Here is a 24337-nt window from a genome sequence, read left to right as displayed (position 1 = left end):
GGACTGATCGAGTTGGCGGACCTTATTCAGATGGACGCCCAGAGCGACGGGCGACCTTCTTCAGATGGCGGCGTAGCAACGGTGCGAGGGCGCGGATGGAGCCGGGCAATCCCGGGGCGGAGGAGAGCCTCAGTCACTATGTGCCCACTCTGTTCACCGTCTGTGCAAAGAATGTCAGTGAGAACATGGTCCGGCTGGAGCAGGGAGTCTGCGGTAAGACTTGAAGCTATAATTACAACAACGCTTCACTGCATCTCTCAGTGACTGAGGCCCGACCGGTCGGCCGGGCACCTGCTTGGTACAGGACATAAGTCAGACATAAGAGGAGGTTGGCTCGGGCAGCTCAGCGTCTGTCCGGTAGTCAAAATTGTGAAGGACCTTTGTCAGACTCGAGAGAGCAAAGCCAGCAACAAATTTCCACCTGCTGCCTTTTCAATGAAGTCGCAACTAATAAAGCAATTTAAGCGTAAAACCTACTTTGAACAGAGCCAAATGGGTGTAAAATTGGATCAAAGTGTGTGCATCCGACACTTTACTCTTGTGGTGTTCACTAGTCACAAAAAAGTCTATATTAATGCCATTGGAGATGCTGGCGCTGGACTGGGGTGAGCACAGTAAGAAGTCTCACAACACCAGGTTAAAGTCCAGCACGTTTGTTTGAACTTACAAGCTTTGGGATCAAAGCTCCTTCCTCAGTTGAAGTGGAGGCAACCTGCTATTCAGTGGAAAGTTTGCACTTCCTTGTAACTGCCACTTCTAAATCTCCATTCTGTGTTGTGCTCCATACACAGGTTTGCCAACTGCAATTCTTCGAGAGCTGCTGCAGTTCCTTAACATTTACGACCTGGAGAGGATTGAAGAGGTCGCAGCAAAAAAAGGTAAAATTACTTCAGAAATTTCACCTTCAAAATTCAAATGCCTGTAAATCATCTGTTTGGATCATTGAAATCTTCACAGTGTTAGGATATTCATAGAATCCCTACAGTGCAGAAGGAGGCCATTTGGCCCATCGAATGCACTGACCCTCTGAAGGTCAGGCTCCACCCTATCCCAGTAACCCCACCTAATGTTTTGCACACTATGGGGCAATTTAGCATAGCCAATCCACCTAACCTGCACATCTTTGGACTGTGGGAGGAAACCGGAGCACCCGGAGGAAACCCACACGGACACGGGTCGAAACTGCAAACGCCACACAGTCACTCGAAGTTGGAATTTAACCCGGGTCCCTGGTGCTGTGAAGCAGCAGTGCTAACCACTGTGCCACCCATATTCTTACAAATTAAAAATTATTTTTTCCCCCAATTAAGGGCAATTTATTGTAGCCAATCCACCTATCCCGCAACATCTTTGGGTAAGACACGGTAAGAATGTGCAAATGTGTAAGACATGGTAAGAATGTGCAAACTCCACATAGGCAGTGACCCAGGGCTGGGATCGAACCCGTGACCTCGGTGCCATGAGGCAGCAGTGCTAACCACTGTGCTACCGTGCCGCCCACAAAGTTATAAGTTATTAATTTCAATATCCGTCTTTTCCCCTTCTATATATTTTATCTGTTAATGCACTTGATTTGATCAAAGGAAAAGTTCTGGTCGAATTTCTTCTGAATTGACGTACAAGGTAACTGGTTAAGGCCACTTTTAATCAGAACCCCAATTCCAGACAACTGAATTTTGTTTAATATAACAAATGAAGGAAGTATGTTCCTTCTCTGATTTTTGAGCATCTGAATTTTTATTTTTAAAAATCTGTTATGTATTGTAACCAATGGCAGTCTGTATAGTGTGTCACATGATTATGTGGTGACATCATCAGAGGCACTTGGGACATTTGCCCTCTCTTCCATCCAAGCAACACCTCCGTAAAGAAAGTCTGACAACTGGTTAAATGATCTACAGTGTGACAACCTTTGTATCCTTTGTCTTTATTGTGAAGTAAAAGCAAAATCCCCAAAACATAACAGTAAAAGACAAAACTGGCAACGAGAATGTGAAAATAGTCAGAAGAAACAACACAGACTTGAACCTCAAGTTAAGGATCGATTTTCGGGCGAGCACTCCACCATTGATTGAAGTGCAATAAATCTGGCTGTTGGAAAATTATATTTAGCCTTTGCTGAAGGAGCACTCTAAACCTTGATTAAAACAATGTGGGCTATGGCAGCACGGTGGCCTAGTGGTTAGCACAACCGCCTTACGGCGCTGAGGTCCCAGGTTCGATCCCGGCTCTGGGTCACTGTCCGTGTGGAGTTTGCACGTTCTCCCCGTGTCTGCGTGGGTTTCGCCCCCACAACCCAAAAATGTGCAGAGTAGGTGGATTGGCCACGCTAAATTGCCCCTTAATTGGAAAAAATAATTGGCTAATCTAAATTTATAAAAAAAACAAAAAACAATGCGGGCTCAAAAACCTCCTAGAAAATGAGCAAAGTAAGGAAATAAAGGAGTATGTTCTGAAAAGTTATCAAAGCTAGGGATCTTTTCCAGCTGTGCGCTAATGCATGTGGTGGGCTGCAGAATCGGATCCTCGAGCTCAGTGAGAAAAAGAGAGAGCGCTTTTTGGAAAGCAACTGCTCAAAAAATGAAAAAATAATGCAGTAGTAACCAACATTAAGCAAACTTGTAGCTGAAATTTTCTGTTTTTAAAACAGATTGGCGTTTGTAAAAAAAATTCCTAGAGCCACAGTCCAACCAAGAAAATGACATTTTTAAAGAAACGCGAAAAGAAATAATACAAGTTAAATTGTAAGAGAAAAAAATTAGAGGTGAGGAAAAGTTTAAGAAAGTTCTCCAACGTAAGAACTGGGAAATGCGATGGCAGGAAATGGAGGCGCAATGGAACCATTCGATGAGACTGGAATCGTGGAGTTCCTATGAAAACAGATTGCAATGCTACCTTGTCAAAAACAGGATACCAGATCAAATTAAAGTAGCAACGTTCTTGAGTGTAATAGGATTGAAAATGTTCACCCTATTAAAAAGTCTTGTCCATCCTGCAATGCCTGATACAATAACTTACCAGGAATTGACCGAGACCCTTGAAGAACACTTCCCACCCAAACCATTAATTATAGGAGAGAGATTTAGAGTTAATCGACATAGTCAAGAAGAGAGTGAAAATATTTCACAATTTTCAGCAGTACTATGGAAATTAGCAAAGAATTGAGCGTTTGGATCGGTTCTTGATGATATGCTCCAAGACAGACTTGTGTGCGGATTGAGAAATGAGACAGTCCAGAGACGTTTGCTAACAGAAAGCTTTTTAACATTCAAACGTGCTGTTGAACTAGCAGTGTCTATGGAGTTGGTAGCCAAAAAAGCTTCTCCAACCCGAGCTGCCACCAAAATAAACAACATGAATACTAAGAAAAGGCGATCTCTCCAATGTGCAAGCATGGCCTCAGCTGAGGCATTCTCCACAGGAATGTTGGTGTTGAGAAAACAAATGCCATATTTCTGGCAAGAAAGATCACATAACAAAGGTGTGCTGGTCTAGACAGAATCCCCAAACCTCGAAGATGGGGAAACTCAAGAACACACCCATATCCACAAAAATAAGTCTACAAAATGACTGAAGACGATGAAAATTCCAGGGAAGACACAATGCTTACGGAGATCAAATAACTGAAACTCGGTGTATTATCGATGCAAGACAGAGGTTTGGGGTCTATTGAAACTGAATGGTAAAGAGAGAGACCTGCAAATATTTCCTCTCCTCAATAAACTTTCATCGTCTTCAGTCATTTTGTAGACTTATTTTTGTGGATATGGGTGTGTTCTTGAGTTTCCCCATCTTCGAGGTTTGGGGATTCTGTCTAGACCAGCACACCTTTGTTATCTTGGCCATGCAATTGATAAGAAAGGGGCTTCACAAGGAACCAGAAGATGACTGTGATTTTAGATACGCCAAGGCCGCAGAATATATCGCAATGGAGATCGTTTTGGGGACTCTATGGAAAATTAATTCCAAATCTCGCTACCGTATTAAAACCACTTCATATATTGTTATGTGCTAATCAACAATAGGCTTGGACAAAAGACTGCGAAGAGGCATGTAATGAAGTCAAAAATGTGCTGAAGAAATTTGAATTCTTGGTTCATTTCGACCCTAAGTTAAGAATACAACTCTCATGTGATGCATCGCCCTATGGGTAGGCACAGTTGTCGCTTATATAATGCCAAATGGAGATGAAAGACCAAAGCTTTCGCATGGGGAACGTTGACAAGCACTGAACAGAATTGTGCTCAATTGGAAAAAGAAGCCTTGAGTATAATACTTGGACTCAAATGATTTCATCACTGCCTGTATAGAAGACATTTTACCTTGTTAACAGACCACAAGCCGTTGACGACGATATTTGGTATACACAAAAGAATACCGTCTCTAGCAGCGAGTTGTTGTCAGAGATGGTCCCTCATCTTATCAACGTATAATTACGAGATTCCATAAAGAAGATCAAAACAGTGTGAATGCTGTTGCTCTTATCACACTTAACAATGCAGGAAATCCAAATCACAGGAGAACTATGTGTACTTTTCCCAGGTGGATAGTGTACCTATTACAGCATCTCGGGTGCAAAGACACATGAGGTCAGATCTGGGGATGGGGAAGGTCATGGACATCATCTTGAAAGGTATACCACTGGATAAATAGAGGAGGAATCCCGAATTCAAGGACAAAGAATTTGAATTAACGGTAGAAAACTGAGTATTTCTATGGAGAATCAAATTTGATTTGCTCTTGCCACCTGAAGCTAATACCATTTGTCGAGCGACAACAACAAAACCAAGTTATTTGGCGTGAATAGACATTGAAACCGAGGTATTTTGAACAAGGAGAAAGGAGAGTTTTAGCAAGAAACTAACTTTGAAGTGGGTACCTGCCACAATACTCAAAGATGTATTCCTTATACGATCCAAAACAATGACGAGAGAGTTTGGAGAAGATTTACCAATCAAATCCTCGCTTCAAAATGAGAATTTGCAGAGTCGGTATCTGAAAGGCCATGATGGAACATCAAAGGTTTGGCAGTCCCAGAACCTATGACTCTGATTCAGTCAAATGCAGATTCTACATTAGTTGACCCAACAGCATCTGTCGAAGCTGAAGAAGTGCCAAATTTATTAGATGATGTGCCTGAGCCAAGTGTGGAACAGACTAATAAGACCATAAGACCATAAGACATAGGAGTGGAAGTAAGGCCATTCGGCCCATCGAGTCCACTCCACCATTCAATCATGGTTGATTTCAACTCCATTTACCCGCTCTCTCCCCATAGCCCTTAATTCCTCGAGAAATCAAGAATTTATCAATTTCTGTCTTAAAGACACTCAATGTCCCGGCCTCCACCGCCCTCTGTGGCAATGAATTCCACAGACCTACCACTCTCTGGCTGAAGAAATTTCTCCTCATCTCTGTTCTAAAGTGACTCCCTTTTATTCTAAGGCTGTGCCCCCGCGTCCTAGTCTCCCCTGCTAATGGAAACAACTTCCCTACGTCCATCCTATCCAAGCCATTCATTATCTTGTACGTTTCTATTAGATCTCCCCTCAACCTCCTAAACTCCAATGAATATAATCCCACGATCCTCAGACGTTCATCGTATGTTAGGCCTACCATTCCTGGGATCATCCGTGTGAATCTCCGCTGGACCCGCTCCAGTGCCAGTATGTCCTTCCTGAGGTATGGGGCCCAAAATTGCTCACAGTATTCTAAATGGGGCCTAACTAGTGCTTTATAAAGCCTCAGAAGTACATCCCTGCTTTTATATTCCAAGCCTCTTGAGATAAATGACAACATTACATTTGCTTTCTTAATTACGGACTCAACCTGCAAGTTTACCTTTAGAGAATCCTGGACTAGGACTCCCAAGTCCCTTTGCACTTTAGCATTATGAATTTTGTCACCGTTTAGAAAATAGTCCATGCCTCTATTCTTTTTTCCAAAGTGCAAGACCTCACACTTGCCCACGTTGAATTTCATCAGCCACTTCTTGGACCATTCTCCTAAACTGTCTAAATCTTTCTGCAGCCTCCCCACCTCCTCAATACTACCTGCCCCTCCACCTATCTTTGTATCATCGGCAAACTTGGCCAGAATGCCCCCAGTCCCGTCATCTAGATCGTTAATATATAAAGAGAACAGCTGTGGCCCCAACACTGAACCCTGCGGGACACCACTTGTCACCGGTTGCCATTCCGAAAAAGAACCTTTTATCCCAACTCTCTGCCTTCTGTCTGACAGCCAATCGTCAATCCATGTTAGTACCTTGCCTCGAATACCATAATGAGAGTGTGAAAACAAAAACTCCTGAATGACGGACTCTGCCTAAACGGATCCGACATCTATTTAAAAGACTCTCGTACTGATTTTGTGTGTGTCTGTAATATTATTGAATAATAAGCTCCCCTATATTGGGTCACATTATGTGGTGACATTAGAGGCATTGGGAGATTTTCTTCCTTCCACCTGACACTGAGCAAGCAACTCCTATGTAAATAAAGTGTTGACAACTGGTTAAATAATCTACAATGTCACAACCTTTGTATCCTTTGTCATTACTGTGAAGTAAAAGCACAGCCCCATAAAACTACCAGTATACTTGTGTCTATATGTTGGATCATGCCATAATTAGCAAAGTAGTTTAAAAAAATTAATTGCTGAAAAAAGGCATGCTGTTGGAGTTTTTCATCTTGCGTTCATCAGGACAGATGCAAGAATACCAAATTTCAAAGGGAGGAACAGTTTATACTGCATGAGTAACAAGTGTTGATTTGTTGACAAGTCAACTCTGGTCGGGGTGTTGTCATGGAGAATACACCAGGGAATCTGGTCCCCCATGCTTCATTCAAAAAAGAGCAATGCCTGTAGAGTAAAGGTTCCTGTATATGATTCTATGTAGCTTCTCGCAAGTGTATGTGAGCCACATTGTGAGCCTGACTGATGATTTTAAATTGGTTGTTAGTGTAATTCTTGACATACTTGAGATTGGACAGTGCTTGCTGAACAATCACAGAAACACAGTGAGGGACAATACTTCCCTGGTGCATTGGTCAAGGCATTACCATGGATAATCAAATTCGACTTGCGAACCAATCAGCAACTTTTTCCTATGCAGTATAAATTGTTGCTCTCTTTGTAATTTTGCATTCTTGTATCTGTGCTGATGAGTACAAAACAAAGTTTAAACAGCCTATCTTCTTTCAGCAATACTCCAGTTCAGTACCATTAAGCAATTATAGAATCATAGAATACCTACAGTGCAGAAAGGAGCCATTCGGCACATCGAGTCTGGACCGACCATCCGAAAGAGCGCTCCATTCCCCCACCTTATCCCCGTAACTCCACCTCCCCTTTGGACACTAAGGGTCAATTTAAGTGGATTTGGCCAATCCACCATCTAACCTGCACATCTTTAGACTGGAGGAGGAAACTGGAGCACCGGAGGAAACCCACGATGACATGGGGAGAATGGGCAGATTCCACAGACAGACACCCAAGGTCACAATTCAACCCGGGTGCCTGGTGTTGTGAGGCAATAGTGCTTGCCACTGTGCTGCCTCGGTAATTATAAAAAATAATTACTCTGATCAGAATGCATTGACAATTATCTGCTCCAACATTGCGTTAGATTAATAGCTTAAAGGCTATAAAAAAGAACAAGGGAGGGTTGGATGACATTAGCCTAATTGTGTGATAATAGTGATATTCCTTCACTTATTTGTATTTTCATGTTAAACTTTTCATGTAGCTACTTTTCGTTTGTGTGTTGTTAAACTAATTCCCATCTGTGTCTTCTGTGTCAGATAAATACCAAAGAGTTCATAGCACAGTTTGGAGAGGAGCAGGAGAACTAGCCAGTGTTCCAGCCAATATTTCTTTCCCTAAATCAATATTACAAAAATAAACAATTACTTGCTCTTTTATCACGTGGGATGTTTCTAACATAGAATTGCACTCCAGTAAAGGCACAGAGCAAAGCTTTGGGATGTTTCAATAAGTAAAGCCATTATATAAGTGGAAGCATATATACTAAAAGCCACATTTATTTATACTTGTAAAGGTTAATGCATTTGCAGCATGTTTGCTCTTTCCCACACAGAATACAGTATGTTAATGGCAGTCATTCATCTCAAAAGACAATGATGGAAGATCCAAAACAGTTTAATTACTTTGCAATAGCTGAAATGTCCAATTCTTATCCCACAATCCTTACTGCACTGTGTGCACATACAAATCATGGGATCAGATGATGAGGTCTGAGCAGTATTGACTCGTGAACCTTGATGCACATCTTTTTAGCTTTCTTTTCTTTCCTTTCTCAACCTGCTTGATTCTTTGAAGAGGACCAGCCCTCCATTGTGGCTGCTAACTATATATTCCCAGCATTTGGTACCAGTGATAACGGTTTTCCAAACTCTCTGGTATACTTTTATTTTGTGACTTAATATGTTTTATAGGCATTTCAACGCAGGCTCTTTGGCTGCAGCTTTGGAAGGATTTAATTGGAACTAACCCTAAAGTAAGAACGGTAAGTTTATTCCACCCTGTCCTCTTTTCATAATTTTTATGCTGTCAGTTCTTTATTTGACGATTAATACATCTAGAAATTAACAGTAGGGAATTCAACACAGCATTGTTGCTGCCCTTGCACATTTTGTAAAAGCATAGACTGCAGCAAAACTGCTATTTGGAAAGCACTAGCATTTGAAATGAAATGAAAATGAAAATCGCTTATTGTCACGAGTAGGCTTCAATGAAGTTACTGTGAAAAGCCCCTAGTCGCCACATCCCGGCGCCTGTCCGGGGAGGCTGGTACGGGAATCGAACCGTGCTGCTGGTCTGCTTGGTCTGCTTTAAAAGCCAGCGATTTAGCCTTGTGAGCTAAACCAGCTAAATTTGTGTTTAGGTTTGCAATACATTCTGCCGAATCTAAAGAAGTTTAAAGCTAGTAACGAAAAATTTATTTATTTTATTACTCCGATCTTATTACAGTGATTTGTAGTGGGTTCATGCATCAGTCTGCAATAGTCAAATAAAAAGTGAATGTTATTACAGGGTATGAGAGCTAACAAATGTTGCGGTGGGTCTCCTATTCATTTGGCATTAATACAGATTGTCAATATTGTGCAATACTGGTCAACAACTTTATGGTTTACTTGTGACACAATCCTTTGCTCCTGTGCTAATTCTCCACAACAATACTGCTTCAGCATTAGCTGACAGGATCTGCTTGTTTGCTGTCGAAAAACTGGGTCTATCAAATCCAATGTTTGAATGTTACGGTGACTTCCCCTACATAGAGAGAGAAAGAAAGAACATTCACTTGTGCATTTCTTAGCAGTATTCGCACAAGCGTTGGCTGAGGTTGCTTGAAAAAAGTGTTCTAGAGTGTAGAGAAAACTGAATTAAAGTTTCTTCTTAAGCATTCTTGGGTTGAGTTTAGAGCTATCATCATAAGATATAGTTGCTTCTGTGTACTGATTTGTCTTTTCTTTAATATTCCAGGAACCTTTTAACTGGAGGCAAAAATTCCTGCAAACATTCTTTCATGGTGTCTTATGGGGAACGTTAGATATCTTGAATGACAGGCGTTTAATTAATTCTCGCTCTTCTGCCTTGGTACTCGGATCACGACATGTAAGCAAACTGGTCATACGCAACAAGCTCCAAGGTGTGAAAGAACTTGCTGATAATCCAAGTATTTGTGCCCGTTTGACCTGCACTGTGCATAAGCTGGTGTTTCAACATCTTCGTTCTGTGGATCCACTGTTAGAACACTCGCTGTTAAAGTTGCTTCATAACCTCGTTCACCATGGAGTTGTAAAGGAGGTGGCATTGTCACATTGGAATGAACCCCATCCTGAATTATTGTCTCACATACTAAGGACAAGTGCAGGACTTTGGTGTGAAGGGAAGAGAGAAGATGAGGTTACTTATTGTTGTGATGAGAGCAGATTAAAGATGTGTGTTAAATCAATGGAGCCAATGGCTCAGAGTAATATATTAGATTGCTGCCATCAACAGCCTGAAAAGACTACATACGGTACTTCATTTGATTGGACATTTACTACTACTGAAAGCAAAAAAATCATGTCTCCAAGTGTTAACATGCCTTCTGCTAACCTGATATCTCCAACTGCACATTCTGAAAAAACACAATGCGAGGAACTTTGTTTGATGAATAGTTCTAATTGCTGTGAAACACATAGGATTTACCCCAAAAAGCGCAGATCCAATGGCACAATGTGTGGAGCATTGAGCAGTCCTGATGTACACAATGTTGTTTCAAAAGTGCAGCCTTCTTCTGGAAGTCAAAGTATGGCTTTGGTAGAACCAGATTCTTGTGCACCTAGAAGTCAGTTAGAGCAAACGCCCACCTATACATCTGGCAAGACTTGTGATGAAAGCAATTATTGTAATGGGCAGAAGCTTCGAAAGGGGCAGTTATATCCTTATGCAGGCAGCAGGGTTGTGAAAGAGCTTCAATGTCCTGATCAATATCATTATAGTTCTGAAGAAAAACCAAATTATTCCCATGAAACTGATAGCAGAATGTTCACCGAACGATCATCATCCAGTTTGATTACTAGAACTTCAGAACAGTTAATGTCTCATTATGAGTTTACTAATGGTGTTGAAAAGCAAAATGCTGTAATTGCAGAGGAACAAATATACTCAGAAGGTTCGGCATCTCCTGGTAAGATTTCTGGAGAATTTGAATCAACAAATATATTAAATAGAACTTTGGAAGAGCCAGGTCTTTTGAATTCATGCACTTGGACCCCAGAAGATCCAGTGTCATGTTTTACAAACCAAAGATCATGTAAGAAGCCAAGACTCACTGATACATTTAACGACCAGTCAGCTGAAAAATCAAAGGTTACTGGTTCATCTGAAGCACTTGAGAAGCCAGAAGATATCTATGATTATATTTTCATGATAGCTGGAAATAAAACAGACACTGAGCAGAACATCTCAGAAACTGATGAAAACAACGGCGTCCTACTGGAGGGTTTGAATAACCCACATTTCTTTGGCCAAGATCAAGTGGACAATATACCTCTTTCTTGCTCTCCTGAGCTCTACCTGAGGAGTGTGTCAGTGCTGGAAATGACATCAGTCTCATTGTCATACAAGTCTTCCAGGATGCTATGCAAGTTGCTCAGTTCATGGGTGTCCCTCAAGAAACTAGTCTTGGAATATAATGGTTAGTTGGTAAGGTTTGTGAAGATGATATAAAATATTGCACAATTTGATTCTGTAGTTACTTCAAAAGCAGAAGCTTGCAATACAGCAACTTCTGGCATTGTTAGCTGACTTTATTTAGCTGCATTATGTTCAATTTCTAAAATAAATGTTTCACCTTTTTTTAATATAAAAATTTAGAGTACCCATTTTTGTTTCCAACTACGGGGTAAGTTAACGTGGCCAATCCACCTAGCCTGCACATCTTTTGGGTTGTAGGGGTGAGGCCCATGCAAACACTGGGAGAATGTGCAAACTCCACATGGACAGTGACCTGGGATCGAACCCAAGTCCTCAGTGCCGTGAGGTAGCAGTGCTAACCACTGTGCCACCCCCATAAGTGTCTCATCTATTCTTTGTTTGTGTAACAGCAAAGGACAAATCTTACTTCACATTAAAGTCGTGGATTTCTCCTCCACAAGCTCCTAAAAGGAAGTAAAGAATTAGACACAAAGGTTTGAGCACTTCACTGGAGGTTTTACCTCTGAATGTATTTTTTCAAACATCACTTACCATTTGCAATTCTCTTGGAAAGTATTTTCAGACTATTTCCACTTTCAGAAATGCTGTCAAGTTAATGTTTTCAATTTTGTGTCTGTTATTCACCTCTTTTCAATGTATGCCTGGGGCTGGGGATTTTTGTCCATGTTGACAAGTTTATGTATGTGTTTTAGTATCCTAGTGAATGGTTTACTGAATGACCTTTGCAACATTATTTTTGTTATTGTTTAAATTAATTTCTGTTTCCACACTGTTCCCTGGCTAAATAGAAGCAGGAAGTCACCTGTTGGTAACTCTCAGCATCCTCCAGACTAATCTTTATTGTCGCAAGTAGGCTTACATTAACACTGCAATTAAGTTACTATGAAAAGCAAGTAGATTAAGGTTGATTCAGCCACAGAAAACCACAACAATTTATATTTACCACTAAGAAACCATGGTCATGTTTTCTGTTTTATATGGGCAGCATTAGTTATACTCTCTTGTTGCTTCTGCTTTAAGGCCTGGGTCCTGCCATCTTTCCGATTCTCAAGGAACTCTGTGTCCTCTCCCGATGTCATGACAACAGTCTTTCCACTCTTGTGTTAAAAGATGACATCCTTCACCTTCCAATGATAAAGCTGGTTAAAATCATTCTCGGCATCTTCCCCCGCCTGCACACATTCCATATGGGCTTCCTGCTAGAAATACAAAACGAGTCCCTGGAAAATGAGTTGCTGATGGCTGCTGCAGAGGTAACAGGTGAGAAATACATTTTTATTGTATCTTTTTTTAAACAAATATATAAAATGAGTCACCCTTATTCCAAGGGAAACATGTTCTGAAAGCTCTTGATTCAGTCTACCTTGTCATCAGGTTGTTTGGGCATGAGAGCTATGTCGAGCTGGGAAAGTTAGTAGAGTAGCTGGAATGTAACCCAGGTTGAAATTATTTTTAAAGATTTTGTAGACGATTGCTGATGGAATTCCAGCTGTAGCATAGTGGTTAGCACAGTTGCTCCACAGCTCCAGGTACCCAGGTTAGATTCCCGGCTTGGATCACTGTCTGTGCGGAGTCTGCACTTTCTCCCCATGTCTGCATGGGTTTCCTCCGGGTTCTCCGGTTTCCTCCCACAGTCCAAACGTGCGGGTTAGGTGGAGTGGCCATGATAATTTGCCCTTAAGTTTCCAAAAAGGTTAAGTGGGGGTTATTGGGTTACGGGGTTAGGGTAGATACGGGGGCTTGAGTGGGGTGCTCTTTGCAAGGGCTGGCACAGACTCAATGGGCCGAATGGCCTCCTGCACTGTAAATTCTATGAAATTCGATAACCCACCTAGATAGTGGATGGCCCAGCAAATTACACAGCTATGCTTTCATGTTTTAATTGAAAATGTTTGTTAATTCTACTAAAATTTGGATGTTCACTTTAGAACGTTCTCTAATTGTCCACTGCTGTGTTTTCTCAGAGAGTCGTTTGGAAGATTTGAGTTTGAGTTGCACAGATAAGCCCCTACAGGTTGACTTGCTGCTGCCTGTTTTAAGACAATTGAAATTCCTCAGACGCCTGTGTCTGCACAGGGCATCATTCGGAGCTCCAGAGGACCTTGGCAAACTGCTGCATGCAACTACATGTGCGTGGTAATATACATTGAAGGGATAAGTCATATATATTTTTTAATTTTAAAAGATATTACGAGCATTAAACATCTTCGGTGGGATTCTCTTAGCCCGCGCCGGTTCAGAGAATCGCCGGGCCGGGTGCGATTCGCGTGATGCTGCCCCGACGCCAGTCCGCCAGTCACCGGAGAATTGGCGGCATTGGTGCTGGCGTGGCGCCGGTGGCACCCCCCCCCTTGCAATTTTCCGCCCGGGATGGGCCAAGTGGCTGCCAAGAAAGCCTGAGTCCCGCCGACGTCATTCACATGTGCTCTTACCCAGCGGGACCTCGGTGTCCATCCTGTCGGGGGCAGCCTGGTGGGTTGGGAGGGGGGTTCCGACCCCAGGATGGGGCCTCCACGTGGCCTGGCCTGCGATCGGGGCCTACCGAACGGCGAGTCGGCCTCTTCTGGTGGTGGCCTCTTACTCCGCGCTGGCCCCTGTAGCCCTACGCCATGTGGCTTCGGGGCTGGCGCGGAGAAGGAAGCTACCGTGCATGCGTGAGTTTGCGATGGTCGCAGTGTGCATGCGCGACTTTGCACTGGTCACAGTGTGCATGCACGCATTTGTGCTGGTCGCAGCGCGCATGCGCAGACCTGCGGCACCCGTTTGACACCGGTATCGGCAGCTGGAGCGGCATGGGTCGTTCTGGTGCCGTGCTGGCCTCCTGTAGGGCAGAGGATCGCTACACTTAGTGGTCCAATGACGCTGTTAGAAGGGAGAATCCCACCCCTTATGTATGTTTTCCTGTGAAACCAGAGATACTGATTCCCTTGCCTTAAACAATCAAATAAACCTGCAGTTTCGCTTACAGCAAATAGGTGCACACTGGCTCCAGGGAAGCCCTGTAGATGCATGTTTCCCAGTAATTATGTATTGACTGAGTTCAGTAATCTTCCCTGGATGGCCCATTGCTTGGAGATCACAATGATTTTCCTGGTGCTTCCTTCTAATATTTTCCAGTGTGATGGGGGATGAATCCAAATAGAGAAACCTTTGTTATCTGTCAACATGAAATCCCAGTTTGAAATGTTACCTTTATTTGCAAAGCAGCATATTTAACGTTGGAATGAACAATTTTGTCTCCTAGACTTTCTCTCTGCATTAGACTGGGTTGCCATACAGGATGTGAACCTTGCTGTTTGCTTTAAGGAAGTTCTAGATCTTTTGCGTAGTGCTCCTCTTAAAGGTGGGAACAAGCAAGTAGTGCAGCAATAGATAATTTAAATTGTTATGAACTGTAGTGTTACACAATGTCGGTGCAGTGTCTCGAATCTGGCTGTCCAAAAAACGGCATTGTCTGAAAACTGAAACTATTCAAATGTGCCACGCAACAATTTCAAAAGCTTAACTTACCTGGACAATTCGGCTCAGCACTGCATTGGCACAGTGGGGCACCGGACTAGTTATCCACTTCACCGCATGCGCCCCAGTCTATTTCCAAGCAAATCTTGACCCAACCAAGCTTGGCCCCAAACGCCCATGACCCGAATTTCCAGGCTCAAAATCCAGCATGGCCTTGGTCCTGAAATTTTGAGACACTGTACTTGTATTAGAAGTAAATTGTCATACTAATCTGAAGTTGTAAGTTCTGCTGCAAGATGCATATCAGAAGTTAGTAATCTTGTTTTCTCCTACCTCCTCCAAAAGTGTATGAGTGGAATGTAGGAATTAGGTTCTCTCCCCCCCCCCCCCCCCCCCCCCCCCTCGGCAAGAATGAGGTCAGCTCAGAACTCTGCAACAATCGCTTAAATTGTTTATTGTAGGTGCTCAAAAATGGTGTGGGTTGGATCACTCCTAATTGTGCCTATACTTTTGGATGAGACTTTAAATCAAGACCCTGGCTGTCCCCTCAGGTATATGTAAAAAAAATCCATAGCAATATTTGAAGAAAAGCTCCCTGCGCCATAGCCAGTATCTCAGCCAACGTAATTAAATCAACAATTTGTTTGATTTTAATTAAGTACCTCCAGTTGTATAATGCTGCATGCTGAAGTCCCACAAGGAACCAAATTAGGCCCTATTATGTTTTTAACCAAGATGAACAATGCCTGTATTGATATCACCATGTCTATTCATTGCTATAAATAGGTGGATGATCTTGCTCTCGTGGTGTATTGCAATCAAGGCGACACATCTCACGTGCAAGGGGCAATTACTTCATTGAGTGAATGGGCAACAGCAAATCATATGAGACTGTACCGCCCCAAAAATGCAACATATGGAATTCTGTTTCATCTGCAAACCCCGTGATTCCCTTCTTACCAATTTAGACAATGCTGTGATTATGCATTAAACTATTAGGAACCAACATTCAAAGTGATTTGAAATGGGATTGCCAAGGAGGTGAAGTGCTTAAAGAGCAAAATGGAAGACTTCACAAGCTGTGTTTTCTAAAGCATCACAACCTAACTCTACTGACCTCTTCACGACCCATTGTTAAATATGCAGCACAGGTTTGGAATGCTAGACTTACAGAAGGGCATTTGGAAAATGTTCAAAAAACAAGTATTGAAACTGATCCTAGGTACCAAAGCTACTTTGACCTAATCAAACAACTGAATGTGTTCCTGCGCTTAAAGGTGTAAAACTCTGTCTGGACGTTGCCAGAAAATCTTGAATCCAACCTCCCATTGTCACTGTCTTTTACGGCAGCCATGGAAAAGTAAAGGTACAATGGAATTAAGGAGAAAATACACCATTCCTCAAATAAGATATGGAGTGACTAGAATACAAGACAATCCAGTGTTCCATTTGATAAGATTAATAAATAGTATGTAAATGATTGAGAATTTACGATACTCAACCTGAAGACACGTGATGTACTGACCTTAATACAAAATACAGAGTGAAGTAAACCTTTCATTTTTATTCTGTAAATTAAGGAGACCTGCATTTTGCAATGTATTGTAATTATTTGTATGTTAAAATGTTCATAGTTTAAGAATCCTTATTATTTATACTCTTTTATTTTCGTTGTCTGTAAATGTTATAAATTGTGTCATCTAAATTCAGCGTCTGCTGCTATGATAATTTTTCAATATATCAATTATCTACTTAGCTAAATAGATCATCAGGTCATTATCTCATTGTTGCTTGTGGCACCTTGCAGTGTGTAAATTAGCTGCAATATTTCAGTACACTAGTTACTAATTTCAAACTGCTCCATTGACCATAAAACATTTGGGATGTCTTGAGGTTGTGAAAGTTACTATATTAATGCAAGTCATTCCATTTATGTATTACCTTTGAGGAATTGCAGACATGAATCTACAGTTTGTCTCTAGCAAAGGCCCTTGTTGCAAAGACTAAGAAATAAATGTCTTTTCCACTTCACATTCACAGGTTTAACATTGGATAACTGTCGGCTGTTTGAAAGGCAAGCAGCAGAAACAGTGTCTAAAATTGTCGCTGCTCTGAAGCAAAATCAGTCCCTCAAATTCCTATCTTTGCCAGCAAATCGATTAGGTTCGTACACCTAATTTTATTTTCGCTCCAAGCTTGGTTGGCGGTGTAGCTCGTAAACCTGCAACAATATTTATTATTGTCCCTAGATAAAATGTCCTTTAGTATCTCTCAACCATCATACAGACTATTCCCTATCTTTGTTTCAGTTGTACCACTTAAAATAGGAAATATACAGCCCATCAAAGGGTTTGTATATTTTTGGCAGATATGAAAGAGCAATAATTGTACTATGCTTTGAGTTGGTGGTAATTCGACTTAAGTTGTGAGTAGGATCCTATAAACATTTTTTTTTGTTCTTAGAAATTTCAAGTACAAATTCTGTTTTTGCCAATTAAGGGGCAATTTAGCATGGCCAATCCACCTACCCTGCACATCTTTGGGTTGTGGGGGTGAGATCCACGCAGACATGGGGAGAATGTGCAAACTCCACAAGGACAGTGACCCGGGGCCGGGATCGAACCCAGGTCCTCAGTGCTGTGAGGTAGCACTGCTAACCACTGCCATTGTGCTGCCCCAGGATCCTATAAACAGTCATTCAAATGTCTTGCCGTCATTCACAACTTTTTTTGGCACTATTTCATTTATAGAAATATTACCTAGCTGTAAACCAGCAGTAAACAATAAATATATTCTGACCTATTGCTTTTCAAACACGTTTTTTCCAGGTACCAGTAATCATTGAAATATTTAAGCTCCTTCATGATTTATGAAGACCAACCTCTAGATATTAGATTTCCAAGCTATTTTTGGAATTTGCCAACAACAGCCTTCCTGTCTGAAGACTGGTGTGAAGAATTAAATTACCATCTCTGTCTTGAATACACCACTATTTGCACAACTTAAAGCTTTTCTTTGCTGTTTGTTTACTCTTGCTGCTTTGTCAATTCTGATGCTCACTGCAGATATCCCAAGTCTTATTACCCAAAATTATCAGTGCTTTTTATAACCTAATAGCTTTCAGTTTAATTTTGATCATTTTGCAATGATACAAATATGATGTGATTTAAGATTTGTTCCTACTCTGGTGTGTATATTTTGTGGGCAACTTCATTAATATTGAATTGGTGAGTTGCCAACACTATGCATGTTTCTTACTGAAAGGGTGGGAAATACAATTGACCTTTTAGTAGGTACTGTTTTTCACTCTGAAGGTGTAAAGGAAGATGTTTATAGTGATGGGGAAAACTTATTAAATATCAAAACTTAGAAATCAAAACAAGTGAATGCAATAATATTGAGTGCCGGACCTTTCTAACAAAAAGGATTACATGGCGAAGAGCGGTATATTCACAGGTTTGGAGACAGAGCTTGGGGAAGTAATTAATTGAAAGTTTAAATACAGAAGTTTTTTCTCCTCCAAAGACCAAAAACAAGCAAGTTTGTTAGCTTCTCATACAATTTCTGAAATTGTGGCTGTTTTGAATTAACACCTTGTATATCAAACACTGTTCTTATCCTTACCAGGCAACGAAGGGTTGCTCTCATTGGCAAAACTCTTTACTGAGGATTCTTTGACATGCATCTCCAGCCTGAACGTGAGGTAATCAAATTTTTTCAAATTCCTTTCTCACTCCACACACATGCACACCATTCTCTCGTTAAGTGAGGAGATGAGGTGAGTTGTTCCAAGTTTGTAGGTGTTCAAGAATGGCAGAAAATAACTTGTGCTTAGAGAAATCTAAGCACAAGAAAGTTTTCTTACCTTTGGAATCTAACCATTCAGTACAACAAAAGGTTTATCTTCATTCACATTCATGCAAGGCTGAAGTTTCCGATATTCAAAATTTCCTCTTTCCTACAACTTCCTCCATTGTTCTCAGCTCGCAAGTCAGGTCATCTAGGGCAGCACAGTGGTTAGCACAGTTGCTTCACAGCTCCAGAGTCCCAGGTTTGATTCCCGGCTTGGGTCACTGTCTGTGCAGTGTTTTCACATTCTTCCCATGCGTGCATGGGTTTCCTCCCGGTGTTCCGGTTTCCTCCCAGTCCGAAGATGTGCAGGTTAGGTGGATTGGCCATGATAAATTGCCCTTGGTGTCCAAAAAGGTTGGGTGGGGTTACTGTGTTACAGGGATAGGGTGGAGACGTGGGCTTGGGTGTAGGGTGCTCTTTCCAAGGGCCGGTGCAGACTCGATGGGCCGAATAGCCTCCTTCTGAACTGTAAATTCTATGATCTACTCTCAGATCTCTGTTTTTGCACTTTTGAAATTGAGATGTCGGGGGCAGCCCAGGGTAACTTTCCAGTAGAAAAGTGACTGGCTTCCAGTTGTTGCTACAGCTGAGACCAGCATCCCAGCTTGTGGAAGGTGACAACTGTGAATGTACTTTTCTGCAAAGCTCTGTTGACATTCCACCATTCTACTCGGGTATAGCGATATTTTGAAGTAGCATACTGTATTATGGTTATAGGCAAAACCACCTCTTGCTGGTGTTATGTTTCCAAGGCCAACTGAGATTTTAAAAATGTAATTGGCATAAGAAGCAAAAGTGACAATGGAAGCGTTTCCGCAGTCAGTGGCTAGGGTTTGGAATGTACTGACAATGTGGTGGAGGCATGTTCAATCGAGGCATTCAAAAATTAATTGGACTGTTACCTGAAAAGTAAGAATGTGCAGGGTTATGGCAAGAAGTTGGGGAATGTCACTGATAAATTGCTCATTTGGAGCGCTTGCACAGACATGAAAGGCTGAATGGCCTGCGCTGTAACAATTCTATGATTCTATAATGGGATTTATTAAATAACACACAAAACAAAATGAATCATTGATGTATTTCCAATTGAGTTAAATCTCACTATGTAATTTATTTTAAAGTGCAAATTGTATTCGAGGAGATGGATTACTCAAGTTTGCAAAACACCTTCTGACCTCTGAATCCGAACTATCTGGTGGGCTGAAGCTAAAGGAACTAAACGTAAGCGAGAACCTATTCTTCAGAGATCCTGCACTGACTCAGGAAGCACTTGAACTCTTCAAAAATAAATGTCATATAATCACAATACAGTCGCTTACTGAGCCATTACAAGCATTTGCTGACCACATCAGTGTAATGTAGACATTTGAATATGATACACATCCAGAGGCCTCTTTGTTAACCACTATGAATTACCAGGTTCAGATGTCTTGGTTATTTTACTTCATTTATACCCAGAGCTGTTGATTTTGTAACTGGAGTGTTTCTGTTAATTTACAAAAGTGAATGCAGCTCCAAGAAAATATATCACCAATTGTGTTCTTAGAAAGCTATCATTTCTTCTTTCTTGCTTGGTTGGCTTAGGATCCAAGCTGACCTAAAGCACCTACTCAAGTAGAAATGGATGCGCTACATTGATGACCTGAGCATATTTTTGGGAGTCAAAAATGAGTTGTGAATTTGGACTTTATTTTTCAATTTTTATTTGAAAGTATTTTATTTTCCTTTTCCTTTTCCTACATAAAGCAAAAACGAGGGAAGACACTTTCCTTTTTGAGGGTGTAGCGGCAGGCCCTTCACAGCATGCTGGGCTGCACTGATAATAAATATGAATTTCTATGCCCTCTTAACATTGGTTTTCTAAATATTTTTAAATATTGTAAAACCGTTGTGTTCATTTAAGTTCTTTGCAAAGTGGTTTATTTTCCTTCTACGCAAATGTGATTTAAGATGAGCTTTGATTTGGACCAGTAAAGATCCAATCTCAGCCATGTTCATCAGATGGATGAAGGCCGTACTTGCAGAGACAGGGAATTCCACTGCATCATAACCTTCTGGGCATCCATACCTTCACTACAAGGACTCCTGCAAGTGAGATATGTAAAATGATCAACATTGATGCTTACAAATTGGAGACAATCACTTATGGCCGTGACTGCCTACGGCTGACTATACAGAAGGCATTGGAAAAGGTGAGCTTGAAACGGAAAGTTCAGCTGGCCAATGGAGGGCCCAGAGAAAAGAGAGGCCGATGAATTGTGCACCTTCTCAGTTTACTGTCTTCCTTTGCAACAAATGCAGCAGAGACTGCTATGCTGAAGTGGGGCTTCGGAGCAACATCAGGTGAAGCTTATCAAGTTGACTACCACAGCACAAACCTTCGTCTTGAGTCGGAAGGCTGCCGCCAGTACAGGATCCAATCTGTATAATTAGTCCTGCGCTTGTATGAAACGTTACTTAGATTCTAGTTTTAAGTAAGGCTGAAGTCAATATGATAAAACAGAGACTGCCCACTGTGAGCTGGACAAATCTGATAATGAGTGAAAAGATAAAAATCAGCCAGGGGTGTTTTATTATTACTTATTTTTTTTAATAAACATTTTAATGAAGTATTTTTTGGTTTTACAGCGACAACAAAATAAACAATATATATGGATCTATAAACATAGTGCAAAAGCCGTCTTCCTTTATTAACCCCCTATTCTAAGCTAAACTAACCCCCCCCCCCTTTCTGCTTACGATTAATTTTCCGCAAAGAAGTTAACGGTTGCCACCTCTGGGCGAACCTTAACATTGACCCTCTCAAGGCGAACTTGTTTTTCTCCAAACAGAGAAAGCTAGCCTTGTCCAATAGCCAGGTCTCCGACTTCAGGGGCTTTGAGTCTCTCCAAGCTAATACTATCCATCTCCGGGCTACCAGGGAAGCAAAGGCCAGAACGTCGGCCTCTTTCTCCTGGATTCCCGGATTTTCCGACATCCCGAAAATTGCCACCTCTGGACTCAGTGTCACTCTTGTTTTTAACAGCGTGGACATGACATCTGCCAACCCCTGTCAAAATTCCCTAATCTTTGGACATGTCTAGAACATGTGAACATGGTTCGCTGGCCCTCCCGCACACTTATCTTCTACTCCAAAGAACCTGCTCATCCGGGCCACTGTCATGTGAGCCCAGTGAACAACCTTGAATTGTATCAGGCTGAGCCTGGAACATGTTGTGGACGCGTTGATTCTACTCAACGTGTCCGCCCATAGACCATCCTCAGTCTCTCCTCCCAGCGCCTCCTCCCACTTGCACTTCAGCTCCTCTGTCTGCGTCTCCTCTGACCTTACAAGTTTCTTGTAAATGTCAGAGACCCTCCCTTCTCCCACCCACCCTCTGGAAACTACCCTGTCCTGTATCCCCCTTGGTGGTAGGAGCGGGAAGGTTGAACCTGCCTGCGTGGGAAGTCCCGCACCTGCAGGTACCTGAATTTGTTTCCCCTCGCCAATCCAAATTTCTCCTCCACCTCCGTCAAGCTAGGAAAACTCCCCATTATAAACATATCCCCCATCCTCTCAATCCCTGCTCTCTGCCATCTCCAAAACCCCCTAACCATCCTTCCCGGGGTAAACCGGTGATTATTACAAATTGGAGACCAAACCGATGCTCCCTCTGCTCCCGCATGTCTCCTCCATTGCCCCCAAGCTCTCAGGGCCGCCACGACCACAGGGCTGGTGGAGTACCGTGCCAGTGGGAACGGCAGAGGTGCCGTTATCGACGCCCCTAAGCTGGTGTCCTTGCATGACGCTGCCTCCATACGCTCCCATGCCGATCCTCCCCCCACCACCCACTTCCTGATCATGGCTATGTTCACCACCCAATAGTAGAACATATAGTGCAGGAGGCCATTCAGTCCATCGAGTCTGGACCGACCCACTTGAGCCCTCACTTCCACCCTATCCCCGTAACCCAATAACCCCATCTAACCTTTTTTGATCACTGAAGGGCAATTTATCATGGCCAATCCACCTAACCTGCATGCAGATACGGGGAGAACGTGCAGACTCTGCACTGACAGTGACCCAGCAGGAAATCAAACCTGGGACCCTGCTGCTGTGAAGCCACAGTGCTATCCACTTGTGCTACCTTGCTGCCCGGTGCTGAAGTAGTTACTGACGTTTGGCAGAATTAGCCCGCCCTCTCCCCGGCTCTGCTCAAGCATCCCCCTCTTTACTCGCAGGGTCTTGCCCGTCCATACAAAGCCAGTGATCACTTTGTTGACCCGTTTAAAAAAGGACCGTGGAATAAAGATGGGGGAGACACTGAAACACAAACAGGAATCTCGGGAGGACCGTCATCTTCACCGTCTGCACCCTCCCGGCTAGTGACAGCGGGAGCGCGACCCACCTCTGAAAATCATCCTTCATTTGGTCTACTAGTTGGGCCAGATTTTGTGCAGCCTTTCCCGTGCCACTTGGATGGCTAGATATCTAAAGCTCCCCCCTACCACTCTAAAACAGCAGCTCCCCCAGTCGCCTCACCTGGACCGCAAACATCTCACTTTTCCCCATGTTTAGTTTATACCCCGAAAACCGGCCAAATTTCCCCAGAATCCTCATGATTCCTTCCATCCCCTCTGCTGGGTCCGATACATGCAGGAGCAGGTCATCTGCATAAAGCGAGACTGTGTTCCAACAACCTGACCCAGTCAATAAAGCCCCGCCCAAATCCGAACCATCCCAGTACCTCCCACAGATATTCCCATTCTACTCGATCAAAGACCTTCTCTACGTCCATTGTGACCACTGCCTCCACCTTCCAGGGGTATCATGATCACATTTAATAGCTTTACATTGGCCACCAACTGCCTTCCCTTAACAAACCCCATCTGGTCCTCCCCAATAACATCCAGAACACAATCCTCAATTCTAGAGGACAACACTTTGGCCAGTAGTTTAGCGTCCACATTCAATAGGAATATCAGCCTGTAGGACCTACACAGTCCAAGTTCTTGTCCTGCTTCAGGATCAGCGAAATTGTGGCCTGTGACATCGTCGGGGGAAGCACCCCTCCCTTGCCTCATTGAATGTCCTCATCAACAATGGCCCCAATATCCCAGATAACTTTTTATAGAACTCCACTGGATAACCATCCGGCCCCTGACTGAATGGCCTTCAGACCCTCTGCTATCTCTTCCATCCCGATAGGGGCCCCCCAGCCCTTCTACCAGATCCCCGTCCACCTTCTGGAAATTCAGCCCCCCCCTAGGAAGTGCCTCATCCCCTCCGGCCCCATTGGAGGTTCTGACCCATACAGCCTACTGTAAAACTCTTAACTCCTTATTCACCCCTGCTGAGTCTCCAACCAGGTTCCCATCTCCATCCTCTACTTTCCCCATCTCCGTGGCTCTCTCTTTTTCAGCTGCTGTGCAAGCATTCTGCTGGCCTTCGCTCCATGCTCATAAAACGCCCCCCTCGCCTTTCTCAGCTGCTCCACTACCCTCCCTGCGGTTAACAAGCCGAACTCCGCCTGTAGCCTCTGCCGTTCCCTTAAAAGTCCTGCCTCTGGGGTCTCCGCATACCTCCTGTTGACCTATAGTATCTCCTTTACCAGTCAGTCCGTCTCCGCCCTGTCTACCTTCTCCCTGTGGGCCCGTATCGAGATCAGCTCCTCTCTAACCACCACCTTCAGTGCTTCCCAGACCACGGCTACCGAAATTTCCCGTGTCATTGACTTTCAGGTAGTTCCGAATACATTTCCTCAGCCCCCCGCACACCTCTTCGTCAGCTAAAAGACCAACGTCTAACCTCCAATGC

General features: G+C 42.8%; 1 protein-coding gene across 2 annotated transcripts; it reads left to right on the top strand.

Annotated features, from left to right (window-relative positions):
* The first annotated feature begins 1 nt into the window (after position 1).
* Positions 2–21204, top strand: lrrc41 (leucine rich repeat containing 41). Of its 2 annotated transcripts, XM_038794015.1 has the most exons (10): positions 2–213; positions 792–878; positions 8460–8530; positions 9508–11209; positions 12250–12489; positions 13194–13358; positions 14474–14572; positions 16729–16851; positions 18316–18391; positions 19662–21204. In XM_038794015.1, the coding sequence occupies exons 1-10, from the start codon at positions 96–98 to the stop codon at positions 19900–19902; spliced, it is 2922 nt and encodes a 973-aa protein (XP_038649943.1). In that variant the 5' UTR covers positions 2–95; the 3' UTR covers positions 19903–21204. The 2 variants fall into 2 exon arrangements, with proteins under 2 accessions (XP_038649943.1, XP_038649944.1); XM_038794016.1 differs by lacking the exons at positions 16729–16851; positions 18316–18391; positions 19662–21204 and adding an exon at positions 15475–16266.
* The last annotated feature ends 3133 nt before the right edge of the window (positions 21205–24337 follow it).

Source organism: Scyliorhinus canicula, chromosome 4 (assembly GCF_902713615.1).
Source record: "Scyliorhinus canicula chromosome 4, sScyCan1.1, whole genome shotgun sequence".
Taxonomy (NCBI): Eukaryota; Metazoa; Chordata; class Chondrichthyes; order Carcharhiniformes; family Scyliorhinidae; genus Scyliorhinus; species Scyliorhinus canicula.
Note: the sequence above shows the minus strand (reverse complement) of the source record. Positions and strands in the feature narration are given on the sequence as shown.